At 41.5% G+C, this 13,561-nt stretch overlaps 1 protein-coding gene across 3 annotated transcripts in view; it reads right to left on the bottom strand.

Moving 5' to 3' along the window:
• Positions 1-1,440: 1,440 nt before the first annotated feature.
• Positions 1,441-13,561, bottom strand: part of LOC120516519 (pleckstrin homology domain-containing family H member 2-like) — an 82,029-nt gene continuing 69,908 nt past the window's right edge. For all 3 annotated transcript variants that reach the window (XM_039738242.1, XM_039738241.1, XM_039738243.1), the window contains 6 exons: positions 13,091-13,232; positions 11,294-11,439; positions 10,236-10,365; positions 10,041-10,127; positions 4,062-4,211; positions 1,441-3,979 (listed from right to left, as the gene is read on the bottom strand). In XM_039738242.1, the coding sequence (XP_039594176.1) occupies positions 3,809-3,979; positions 4,062-4,211; positions 10,041-10,127; positions 10,236-10,365; positions 11,294-11,439; positions 13,091-13,232 (826 nt within the window). In that variant the 3' untranslated portion in view covers positions 1,441-3,808. The remainder of the gene's footprint in view (positions 3,980-4,061; positions 4,212-10,040; positions 10,128-10,235; positions 10,366-11,293; positions 11,440-13,090; positions 13,233-13,561) is intronic.

Raw genomic sequence — 13,561 nt, forward strand, 5'->3', positions numbered from 1 at the left:
TTTGTTCAAGTTCTACAGATTGTCTTTTTAGCTGGTTTTGCAAATTACGAAAACTCCAAGCAATTTTTACTTACCACGCTTATATTAGTGTCACCTGTTTGTTGTCTGGTACAAATCTTGTCATCGATATTTAACCCACTTCCTATTGTCCAAATGACTTGAAATTTTGCACACTTACTCACTTCCGATGACAATACATGAATCAATAATCAATTTCACTAATTGATCAATAAATCCTTGTTAATTACGAAATAAAATGTTCATATGAAGAATAGTTCGAGATTTCACCAATAGATGGCGCTAGTAACTGCATCTTGTATGAAGATGTGCCCATATAAAAACGTCTCAGGAAGTGTTCAAATATTGATTACAAAATTATACTAAAACAAACCCAAGGGTTAAAAAGTTGAAAATAATATATTTATATTAATATTATATTTAATAAGGATATTAATATTTAAGCAGGTTGCTTTGTGGCAATCCAAAGAGTAAGGCAATATACACGGAGCAATGGTTATAAAAGGGGGACACATAGGTATCCAGGCTCTTTAAAGCATAAATAGGGATCACTTCACTGACATGTGAACAAGCCACAGTACAACTGTGAGACGCGCAGCACTCGCCGGCTACAATAATAATAATAATTTCCGGGACGTGCTGTTACGTTGTCATTCATTTTACCCACGTGTCTTTCTTTCATTCATATGTCACGTAGGCACGTACCTTTTATCTTCAGCAATCTCATTCTCTAACCAGGCCTCAGGAGCTAACCAGCGTAACACTGTCCACCACCCCTTTCGTTATTCCGGCACATTGTTGACATCCGTGAGTAACAACAACGTACTAAACTGGAAGGTGGTCTACGCATGCGTGGAATTCATGGATAAAGAAAGATCAAGATCTAAATGAAGATCTCTTTAGTTAATTTAAAGCACAACAATTTGTTTAGTTTGAATGTCTGTGTTTTGAGGTGTGACTGGCGTACTACAGTCTTCAGTAGTATAAGCCTGGAGGAGATTCTTAATGCAATGCCTGTTTTAGCTGTCTCTCTACTGCCATCTAGTGCTTCTTCTTCTAATTCATTCGCAGACCAACAAAGATCAAGATCCAAATGAAGATTATATATAGAGATATAATATATATATAAGAGATATAATATATATATATATATAGTTATAATTTTTTGCTTATATTAAGTTGTATTGGATCACAGTCTACCATTTCTTTACAGACTGTAATATGAACTACTTGGTGAAAAAGCGTATTTATTAATTGGCTCAAAGGAATTTTATTTGTTAAAACCCTTACTACTCCGCCGAACCATCTGCATCACCAAAAGATAACCCAGTAGTGACGGCAAACAGTTTAAAAACTAAGCAGCTGCAGCAAACAAAATCCTCATGAATTAACACAACTGTAGAGAAAAACAACACAACCAAGCCATGCTTACAAACATTTATTAACTTTCAAGAGGGGTACAGAATGCAGAAAAGATGAAAAAGTAGACGGACATTGTGCCTAAACAATACTGCGTGTGACAGGTCCAGCGAATGGGATCCCAGGAGACAAGCAGCCAAACCTCAACATCACGGTGCCAACACAGCACAGCTTCCAATGCTCTAATTCACAGGGCACACCATTTCCTCAGAATGATCACAGGGGACAAGGTGGATAACTGTGGATGCCAATGACTGATCTGGGAGGCAAAAGGCAGGTGAATAAGAAATATGGGCCTAAACTGGACAATGGGCAGAGGCATATTTTAGATGACTGGAGAAAGTAGGACCGCAAAAGCTAAAGTGGAAAGTTGGGCCACTTGGGCTCCCCTCTGGGAGGTGGTTGCTAAACTGGAATGTGAGGCGACTTCACCGTCACCCTGAGACCCGGTGACCAACCTGAGAAACACAAAACACAGCTGTCACTGTTATGGTACCCTTTGTATATACAATTTATTTTCGTATAGCCCAAAATCACACAAGGAGTGCCGCAATGGGCTTTAACAGGCAGGTAGTGAGTCGTATTCGTTGGTCCAACAGTTTACACTGCGGCTTTCGCTGGCTACAGAGAGCAAATCCATTAGCCTGTTAGGCTGGTTAATGGCAGATGTGATCACCCAACAGATGTTTTATATTTAGGCCCTAGCAGCTTTCAACATCACCCATGGTAAGACTGATATATCCTGAAATCAACTCTTAAGAGTACAATCTGCTAAACCATCTGCGAGACCCTCTGATGTATCCAATGTGCCCAGCAGGGAGTAATAGTTTTAGAAACGGACAAAGATTAATGCTGGGCAGTGCGCTATGGAAAACGTTATGGTACGGAAAGTTCCTCCAACAATACTGCAAAGCCACAATGGCATCAAAATAGAAAAAAAAAAAATCAGAACACAAAAATTGTATACTTAGCTTGTTCTGAAGAATCATTTAGCACACAATCCTCATCAGGCTCTGCTGAGTAAACCCCACTTGAAAGTGGCAGGATGAATGGAGATGCTCTTTCTTCCTGTTCTTTCTCTTTCTGTCTTTCTTAATTTGACTGTGTATTTATTTATGGCACTAATAATTAAGTATAACCATGATGAATGTATGATTGGTAATTTCCTCATTGGACAGGCCAAGCTGGCCATTTAGAAGTCACGAAAAGAGAAAGTGAAATCAAACAAACAATGTGATACGATCAAAATATTTCATGGACTGGTAAAAGCCAGGGTAATATAGACCACCACTGAACAAAAGAACCGGTGATTCGCAATGGTGTGTGCTGCACAGCTTCACTGCTGCTAATTCCCACGTCTCGCTGCTTGATCTTTCAGTCACAGACAAATGTCCTTCTTTGGAGACAGAGAGACCGTTCTTCACGGCTTTCTGTTCTAGACTTCAGCCTCTTTTACATATTCCTACCACTGTTTTTAGAGTTCTTATCTTGCCTTTTAATGACTGCGTACCTATTTATGTTATTAATGAGAATAAGTATAACCAAGATGAATGTATGATTGGTAATTTCCTCATTGGACAGGCCAAGCTCACGAAAAGAGAAAGTGAAATCAAACAAACAATGTGATACGATCAAAATATTTCATGGACTGGTAAAAGCCAGGGTTGTTTGTAGAATATAAATTTTACAGAATGACTGAAAACGTGAATTCTTTTGAGGAAAAATAGTGTGTTAAACTTGGAGATAATGAATTGGTTCTTCTTTTTTAACATATACATTAAGTGTTGTTTTTTGGGGGGGGGGGTGAGTTGGGGTTTTCTTTGTTTGCTTTACTTTTGCTATTGTAAATGACATGTTGAGTATTGATTAATAAAATTCAATTCAAAATTAAAAAAAAAAAATCCCTTTCTTTCTTTCTTTCAGTTAGTTGTGGTGCTGCAAGTGCTCCATCCATTATCTTCTCTGGTATGTCTCACCTGCACTGTCCCATAACAGAGAAGGTGCTTCGGAAACATCCGAGAAGAGCACCGGTCTGACTGTTGATTACAGAGGACTGCGATGGTGCAAGCTGACCACGGGGTGCACCTTGCTTTGGAACACTATGAAGATGTCTGAGCCAAGTCCACACTCTCATTATGGCTGAAAGATGTTGAGTGACTTCCCAATGACTGTAGACACATTCCCTTTGCTTTTTACTTTATCACTGAAACACGACCATGCCAGAGTTGAATGCGAAACAAGTTTCAAGCCACATTATAAGATGCGCCTGCCTTCTCTAACAAGCTTTACCAGAAGGTCAGTAGATTGGTTAGGCACACTGAATAGTAATCAAGCAGGCTGATCGAGTGCTTCTGGTGCATTACTAGTCATCTCACAGCAAGGTGGGCCCTTTGGTTGTTCGACTGGGGAGCTTCTGGGGTTCATAGCATGGACCATCTAGTGGAACAGAGAGGAAGGCTGGAGCAGACAAATGATGTGTTGATGTTTTCTGTTGCTGGAAACTATTGATGTAGCTAGCAATAAGTAGAGTCATCTCTAAGATCTATGGATACAACATGAGAATGAATATCTATCAGTGAAGTCATTTGACTTGAATGATGGGAGCACTCTAGATATTTACCCACCTTTGGCTTGGGCATGGCAAACAAGTGCTTTTCTGTAGGCTTGTCTTTGATATGCCCATTACCAATGGCTAGACCTACAACCAACATGAAGTCATCTCGGCAGCCTCCAAAGGTCATCAGGTTTCTATGCATGTAGGACATCAGCGGCCTCTGTGGAAAGTGTTAACAGTTACATTAAAATTACATAGCTTATGTAGCAGGGTAAAAAAAGGTGGTCGTTGAGCAGCATACCCACTAAAAAGATCCGAGAATCAAGATGCAGTTATAAAAAACTCTTTAAAGAGTGACCGCTTAATATAGCTGAGCATCCCAAATGAATCAGCTACTGAAACAACAGCCTGACCACTGTTTAAGGCCGCTGTATTCTGATAATAGTCTTCAGGAATTTACCAAAGTGCTCATACTATGTATTGCTCTTAGAACTGGCATGATTATAATATGTGCTGCCCTCCTAGAGCGGCAGCAAAGGAAAAAGAGAAAAAATAAAATAACCCGGGGCGCAAGTGACCAACACTAGTTTCCTACTACACCACTCCAAGTACAGAGACACACCAGTGAAAGCAGGGTTAAGTAAAAAATGATCATTAGTGGAAGATACACACACTTACTGTAATATAAAACCCCTATATATACTTAATATCACGCTGCAGCACTTTCAACCCAACACAAATCATGGGGCAAAACACTTAAACACATACAGTGCATCTGGAAAGTATTCACAGCGCATCACTTTTTCCACATTTTGCTATGTTACATCCTTATTCCAAAATGGATTAAATTAATTTTTTTCCTCAGAATTCTACACACAACACCCCATAATGACAACGTGAAAAAAGTTTACTTGAGATTTTTGCAAATTTATTAAAAATAAAAAAACTGAGAAATCACATGTACATAAGTATTCACAGCCTTTGCTCAATACTTTGTCGATGCACCTTTGGCAGCAATTACAGCCTCAAGTCTTTTTGAATATGATGCCACAAGCTTGGCACACCTATCCTTGGCCAGTTTTGCCCATTCCTCTTTGCAGCACCTCTCAAGCTCCATCAGGTTGGATGGGAAGCGTCGGTGCACAGCCATTTTAAGATCTCTCCAGAGATGTTCAATTGGATTCAAGTCTGGGCTCTGGCTGGGCCACTCAGAGACATTCACAGAGTTGTCCTGAAGCCACTCCTTTGATATCTTGGCTGTGTGCTTAGGGTCGTTGTCCTGTTGAAAGATGAACCGTCGCCCCAGTCTGAGGTCAAGAGCGCTCTGGAGCAGGTTTTCATCCAGGATGTCTCTGTACATTGCTGCAGTCATCTTTCCCTTTATCCTGACTAGTCTCCCAGTTCCTGCCGCTGAAAAACATCCCCACAGCATGATGCTGCCACCACCATGCTTCACTGTAGGGATGGTATTAGCCTGGTGATGAGCGGTGCCTGGTTTCCACCAAACGTGACGCCTGGCATTCACACCAAAGAGTTCAATCTTTGTCTCATCAGAGCACAGAATTTTGTTTCTCATGGTCAGAGAGTCCTTCAGGTGCCTTTTGGCAAACTCCAGGTGGGCTGCCATGTGCCTTTTACTAAGGAGTGGCTTCCGTCTGGCAACTCTGCCATACAGGCCAGATTGGTAGATTGCTGCAGAGATGATCGTCCTCTCTCCACAGAGGACCTCTGGAGCTCTGACAGAGTGACCATCGGGTTCTTGGTCACCTCCCCGACTAAAGCCCTTCTCCCCCGATCGCTCAGTTTAGATGGCCAGCCAGCTCTAGTAACAGTCCTGGTGGTTTTGAACGTCTTCCACTTAGGGATGATGGAAGCCACTGTGCTCATTGGGACCTTCAAAGCAGCAGAAATTTTTCTGTAACCTTCCCCAGATATGTGCCTCGAGACAATCCTGTCTCGGAGGTCTACAGACAATTCCTTTGACTTCATGCTTGGTTTGTGCTCTGACATGAACTGTCAACTGTGGGACCTTCTATAGACAGGTGTGTGCCTTTCCAAATCATGTCCAATCAACTGAATTTACCACCGGTGGACTCCAATGAAGCTGCAGAAACATCTCAAGGATGTTCAGGGGAAACAGGATGCACCTGAGCTCAATTTGGAGCTTCATGGCAAAGGCTGTGAATACTTATGTACATGTGCTTTCTCAATTTTTTTATTTTTAATAAATTTTCAAAAATCTCAAACTTTTTTCACGTTGTCATTACGGGGTGTTGTGTGTAGAATTCTGAGGAAAAAAATGAATTTAATCCATTTTGGAATAAGGCTGTAACATAACAAAATGTGGAAAAAGTGATGTGCTGTGAATACTTTCCGGATGCACTGTACACTACTAATATAGAAATTTGAGCAAGAGAAAAAAAATAATGTATTTGTAGTCCTTAAATATTCTATGTACGGAATGACTATCTCAGTTTGCGGTGGGGAATGAGGTGCCAAACCATACCTCCTGTTTCAGGAAACATCCAGATTAACAGTTCCTTGTGCTGGCCCGTCAGGTCCTCTCCTGAATACGTTTCACCAGAAAGTACAAATAATTCATCCTGAAATGAACCCGGGTTCATCTGACGTTTTCCATGCGGTGTCAGTCCTTTCCCTCTTGCTTTTTCCTGTGATGGCATCCACATCTCTCTTGGCTCTGTGCTTCTCATCTCCTTTTTCCTACCTTCCATTTACATACTGTTGGCTCCTCCCAGTTCAGTCTGTTGGAGCCTCCCCCTGTACAATTGGCCGGCCTTACAAATTATGCCATTCCACTAATAACAGGAATGGGGAAAGGTACAAACTCACAGTGACGCACACATATTCCAGACGACCATTACAACTAAATAGCCACGCATTTCCTTAGAGTACAGGAGTAGCCAATACAGATTGGACAAAACTACCAGAGAATCAGAGACAAGTAGAAGGGTAAAAGTGAAAATTTGTATTGTTGTGCGCATATTGATTTGGCAAAATTTTACACTTGATGCCCTTCCTGACGTAACCCTCCCCATTTATCTGGGCTTGGGACCGGCACAAAGAAACACACTGGTTTGTGCATCCCCTGTGGCTGGGGAATGAGCAGAGAATCCTCTAAGACGGACTCATGCAAATATGACCAATCCACAGTCCTTGTATTGCCCGAGAATGAATACACAAAATTCACACAAAATGGGTCTCGATAGAGATTTGAGAATCATCTGAGAAGAACCAACCCATAGGGAAGAGAATCACCTGAGAATTACAAGATTCAAAGCAAGAGTAACCAATTCATAGGCCTCAGATTTAGAGGGTCATATGTATATCAAAATGGCTGCAACGCAGTGATAAATAAGACAAATGACCATCAGATAACCCACTCAACAGTAATCATTTCACAATTTAGGTAATTATCTCTAAGATAATATAAAAAAAAAATAGAATCCACATAAGGTCTTACAGGAAGGAAATCAAGAAGAACCTTCAGGATTGGCCATTCTACAGGCCACGCAAATGCCAGAAGGTGACAGCATCTAAAAACAGCAGAGACTTACCAAACACTGACCCTCACAAACTCCCTTAAGAGTGACCACTTGATGGGAAAGAGACTCACATACATTCAGCGGCCACTTTATTAGGTACACCTGTTCAACTGCTTGTTAACGCAAATATCTAATCAGCCAATAAATGCATTTAGACATATAGACATCGTCAAGACAAAATATACAACGGGCGGCCGGAAGATCGAGAGTACACCTTATGAGAAAGATTTAGGAGTCATAGTGGACTCTATGCTATTAACTTCCCGACAGTGTTCAGAGCCCATTAAGAAGGCTAACAGAATGTCAGGATATATAGCACGATGTGTGGAGTACAAGTCACATGAGGTTCTGCTCAACCTTTATAACACACTGGTGAGGCCTCATCTGGAGTACTGTGTGCAGTTTTGGTCTCCAGGCTACAAAAAAGACATAGCAGCACAAGAAAAGGTCCAGAGAAGAGCGACTAGGCTGATTCCAGGGCTACAGGGGTTGAATTATGAGGAAAGATTAAAAGAGCTGAGCTTATACAGTTTAAGCAAAAGAAGATTAAGAGGTGACATGATTGAAGTGTTTAAAGTTATGAAGGGAATTAGTCCAGTGGATCGAGACTATTATTTTAAAATGAGTTCATCAAGAACACATGGCCACAGTTAGAAACTTGTTATGGGTAAATTTCACACAAACATTAGGAAGTTTGTCTTTACACAAAGAACGATAGACACTTGGAATAAGCGACCAAGTATTGTGGTAGACAGTAAGATGTTAGGGACTTTCAAAACTCGACTTGATGTTTTCTTGGAGGAAATAAGTGGATATGTCTGGTGAGCTTTGTTGGGCTGAATGGCCTGTTCTTGTCCGGAGTGTTCTAATGTTCTAAGACAACCTGCTGAAGTTCAAACCATGCATCAGAACAGGGAAGAAAGGTAATTGAAGTGACTTTGAACATGACATGGTTGTTGGTGCCAGACAGGCTGGTCAGAGTATTTCAGAAACTTCTGATCTCCTGGGATTTCCATTCACAGCCACCTCTAGGGTTTACAGAGAATGGTCCAAAAAGAGGAAAATATCCAGTGAGTGGCAGTTCTCTGGCCAAAAATTCCTTGTTAGTTCCAGAGGTCAGAGAAGAATGGTCAGACTGGTTTGAGCTAATTGAAAAGCAACAGTAACTCAAATAAACACTCATTACACAAACGAGGTATGCAGAAGAGCTTCTCTGAATGCTCAACACATTGAACCTTGAAGCAGATTTACTACAGTAGCAGGAGACCACACAGAGTGCCACTCCTTTCAGCTAAGAACAGGCAACTGAGGCTACAATTCACACAGGCTCAACAAAATTGGACAACAGAAGATTGGAAAAGCCTTGCCTGGTCTGATGAGTCTCAATTTCTGCTGCAACATTCTGGTGGTAGGGTCAGAATTTGGCTTAAACAACAAGAAAAAATGGATTAATCTTGCCTTGTATCAATAATTCAGGCTGGAGGTGTTGGTGTGATGGTGTTAGGGATATTTTCTTGGCACACTTTGGTCCCCATAGTAACAATTGAGTATTGTTTAAATGCCACAGCCTACCCGAATATTGTTGCTGACCATGACCGTCCCTTTATGACCGCAGTGTATCCATCTTCTGGATAAGGATGGGTAATGCGCCACGCCACGTCACAAAGCTCAAATAATGTCAAACTGGTTTCTCGAACAAGACAAGGAGTTTACTTTGCACAAATGGCCTCCACAGTCACCAGATCTCAATCCAATAGAGCACCTTTTGGGATGTGGTGGAACGGGAGATTCCCATCATGGATATGCAGCTGACAAATCTGCACTAACCGTGTGATGCTATCATGTCGATATGGGCCAATATCCCTGAGGAATGTTTCCAGCACCTTATTGAATCTATGTCATGAAGAATTACGACAATTCTGAAGGCAAAAATGGGTCCATGCCGGTATTAGTAAGTTGTACCTAATAAAGTGGCCGGTGAGTGTATATCACAGAACAAAGATTAGTCTATGCATGATCAGTTTATGAGACACACACCACTGGATCAGACTAATCATCAGAGACTGACACAAAATTGGTCACGTACAGAAATTCACCAAAGAGTAATTCTGTAAACAGTTGATTAACTCTTAAACAGCACAGGGATGGGTCTAAACTGATAATCAGCTGCAAAGAACAATCAAATGCTCTCTAAAGCATAAAACAAACCAGACCACTGCACAAGACTGGCATGACAATGTACCAGAGTAGTACCAAAAGTGACATTCCAAAAAAAAAAAAGATGAACAGTTCAGTTACCATACCTAAAAGTGGCTCCTCAGCAGGCCTAAGAGTTGCCATAATAAATGCCAAGAAAGGCAGAAGAGTACCTGAGAGTTATACTCTTAAGAAAGCTGCCCACAAGTTACTGTTGTAGTGATCATCAAAACCTTTTGCTAGCAGAGATCAGCTGTAAGACTATTTCAGTATGATAGGCCAATCCTCACCATTGACTTCTGCTCCAGGACAGTGATGCCAGTTTCATTAACTGCTAACCATACAGGGACATTTGGGCAAGGCGATGATGTGATTGTCTAAAAAGAAATAAGTTATTATGGCATGTAGTCCGAGTGCACTGTCCTAATATGTGTAACAGAACTATGTAAAATGAGACCCTTCATTGGATACACACAGCTACTCACTTTAGCAAAGAACAGCTTAGCTCCAAACAAAGGCCATTTCCTTGCAACAGTCAGGTAAATGCGGACACAGTCTGAGGCTGTTCGCCCCCTCAGAGATGTCCACTTTGCTATCAACATCTGGCGCAGCTGCCTAAAAATAGGACAAAAGGAAAGTTATATAGATGTACGTTCTGAAGCAGTACCCAAGGATCTGCACAACTCAAATGTTTATGTGCAAACTGACACAATAAACAGATGAATTGTGTCTCAAAAACCTACATCCATATCCACTGCAAACACTGTACGTCCATTACAGGTAATCTACACACCTACACAAACACACATGCACAGTATCCATTGTGGCACTTTGGTACTTATAGTGTGACAGGTGGCCTCAGCCATTGCCTGGCCGGGATGCCAGTTGGATGGAAGGACCAGGGAAGACAGCATCTCCGAGGCACTACCTCCCATGGGGCACTAGAGGGCAACCCTGGCTGTAGCACCACAGATTCCCGCAGGGCACCCTGGGAGCTAGAGTGGAGTACTTGGGGGCCGACAGGGGAGCTGCTGAGCCCTATAGTGGACTTCCACCACACCTGGGAGTGATTCCCGGTAATACTGATGACCACCTGGAGCACTCCCAGGAGCTGAATAAAAGGAGCCGCCTCACTCCATTCAAGGAGCCAGAGTTGGGAGGAAGTGGACAAAGCTTGCTGGGAGAGGAGTGGAGGCGGAGAGAAGAGAGAAGGAAACGACTGTGCTGTCATTGTGGACATTATTTTTATATTGCTGGGAACTGGCAGCTGAAAAATAAAGGTGTGCTGTGTGGCAATTTGTGTCCTGCCTGTCTGTGTCGGGGTTAGGGCAGCTGTATGCACCCTGGTGGTCCACAAGAGATATGTCTTAATTTTTCCAGATTGATGCCAGGTGGAACACTGGGTTTTGATGACATTGTCAAAAATGAATACATTTTCTAGATTCTGCTCTCAGTTTAAGTTGACCCTACTCAAAGCTGCTATACAGACATGCTAATGTATACCACTATAAATAAGAGACTGAACCAGAAAACACAATCTTACCGGAGCTGGTCATCTGAACAGCCCTCTTGATACTGTTTCGGGTAGAACCTGTCCAGTATTTGTTTGAGTGTTTGCTTGGACTTGGACTGGGAAGACACTTGTCCGGCTGTGGTCGCACATGGGTGATCAAAATCTCCAAACTCCACCTGTGAGAAATGAGTATCTCAAGTCCAGTATAACTATTTATTACTAGTCTGACAAGAAATTATAGCATACACTAGCATTGATGGAGATAGCATGGAAACTATTGCCCAGGAGTACACCCCATGGATTCCATCATTTAAGCCCATCTTCAGGTAATACGTTGTATTTTACTCACTCTTCTCCTCTTATCAGCATCTTGTCTCCTAAAGATACCCTCTTTATAATACTCAAACAAACTATCTTCTACTCATGATCACCTTTTATTTGCTTTGCTAGTTGCAGGAATCAATCATCTGCACTTGGAGTCACAATTGTGCTTCAAGGTGATGCACATGCATTTACCAAGATCTACAACACATTATCTTATCATGCTTGTAGTAATATCCTTATGTTTATTCTGCATATTTGTTTCTTTTTATGGTTAACATTATTTTTGGTACATCCCTGATATTATTCACTATATGACAGCTTCCAGAGATGCTTCCTGTTGCTGTGTTGTTGTGTTGCATGTACTAATCGATCACTTAATGGTCATTGTCTTCTTTACCAGCAAGGGGTGATGGATGCTCACCTAATTCTGAATTTCATGAAATATAAAAACTTATCTTGGCTCATGAAATAAATATAACTTTTATGAATTTAAAGTTTACAACTTGTCCCCCCATGGCGACAAATTTCATTTTGCCCCACTAAGAAAGTTTACATGGTTGATTGAACTTGCCTGAATTACAAATTACAAATTAGTACAGCATTTCCAACCTCTGAAACTTAATCTCAAGAAATAAGAAACTAATGGCACGCATTTTCATTAACGGGCATGCTGGTTGTTCAAAGCACCGTAAATCGCTAAATGTTACGTCACATTACTTGAATTGTAGTCGCAGACTTCATTTACATAATCTCAGAGATGTGGGGGCAATCACAGTGCACTCCCATCAATGGTATAGTTTGACTTCCCCAGTCCAGCCAGTTTGATTGATTTTGTCTTAGGTTATTGGGATGGGCTGGTGTGAGCGTGAGGGCACTCTCACTTAGAAGAACGATACATATAATTTTGGTAAGAGTAGTAAGGAACGCAGGTGTTTTGAACATGAAAAGCAGAAGAAAGTCCCATGTGTCTGATGTTGCAGGAGATGAACTTGGATACCCATAAAGCCTTTACATATTCACCAGCCCCATCACTCAGCACTTTATTGGCTGTCAGAAAAAAGAGCAAGTTAAGATACTTTGGAAACGTAAAACTGTGCAGGTAAGTCATCACACAGCTACCTAATTTGACATACCTTGCGATTTCTACTCGTATAATCTGACATCTTAAAGCAACGAGATTAGTACCTGCTGTCATCAACTTTGACATCCCCTCCGACTAGAAGTCTTGTAAACTGACACTGTCTTAAGTAAGCTTTTCTAATCTAATGTAGGCCCTTCTCTTTCCCAGGACCATAGCAGATCTCACTGGACATTTACTATGGCCAGATTCAGCAACCATCTACAGTGAATATAAATATGAAATGTATCACACCCCATATGAAGACTACAGACCCAAAACACAATTTCACTAGGCTCATGTCTATACAAGCAGCTAAAGTACGTAATAACTAAAGAAGGGTTGGGGGTTTCAACCAAAAAGAACCAAAAAGAAGCCTAGCGTACCTGTGTGAGAAGTGCAGCCATCTCCAAGGCCAGCTCTTTGTTTACAGGAAACTGTCCGAGGATTATTTCTTCGTTGGTCTGATACATGAGTAGCAGTCTCTCTCTTTCAGTTTCTCCCCTTGCAAGCTGTGAGAAATATAGTCTGTGGGAGGATTAAGAGCAGACCAAACAACTCAGAAGTGAGGGATATACTCTCTGTTTTCTGTAGGAAAGACACCCACAAATTATCCAAAGATGTGCCACAGTAAGGGTACCTGCTGTAGTACCAAGTGGACACTGCCCTTTTGATTTTAGCTTTCAGTGCCACAAGGCTGTCTCAGCCTTCAGATTAGACATATATAAACGAAAGACCTGTGTGTGTGTGTGTGTGTGTGTGTGTATGTATGGAGCACTCTGCTCTGCTCACACTCAATCACAGCCACTAGATGGCACTTGCATGTACTTTTACATTTTTTGGCACTTGCATGCACC

The sequence above is a fragment of the Polypterus senegalus genome, chromosome 16 (genome assembly GCF_016835505.1).
Source record: "Polypterus senegalus isolate Bchr_013 chromosome 16, ASM1683550v1, whole genome shotgun sequence".
Taxonomy (NCBI): domain Eukaryota; kingdom Metazoa; phylum Chordata; class Cladistia; order Polypteriformes; family Polypteridae; genus Polypterus; species Polypterus senegalus.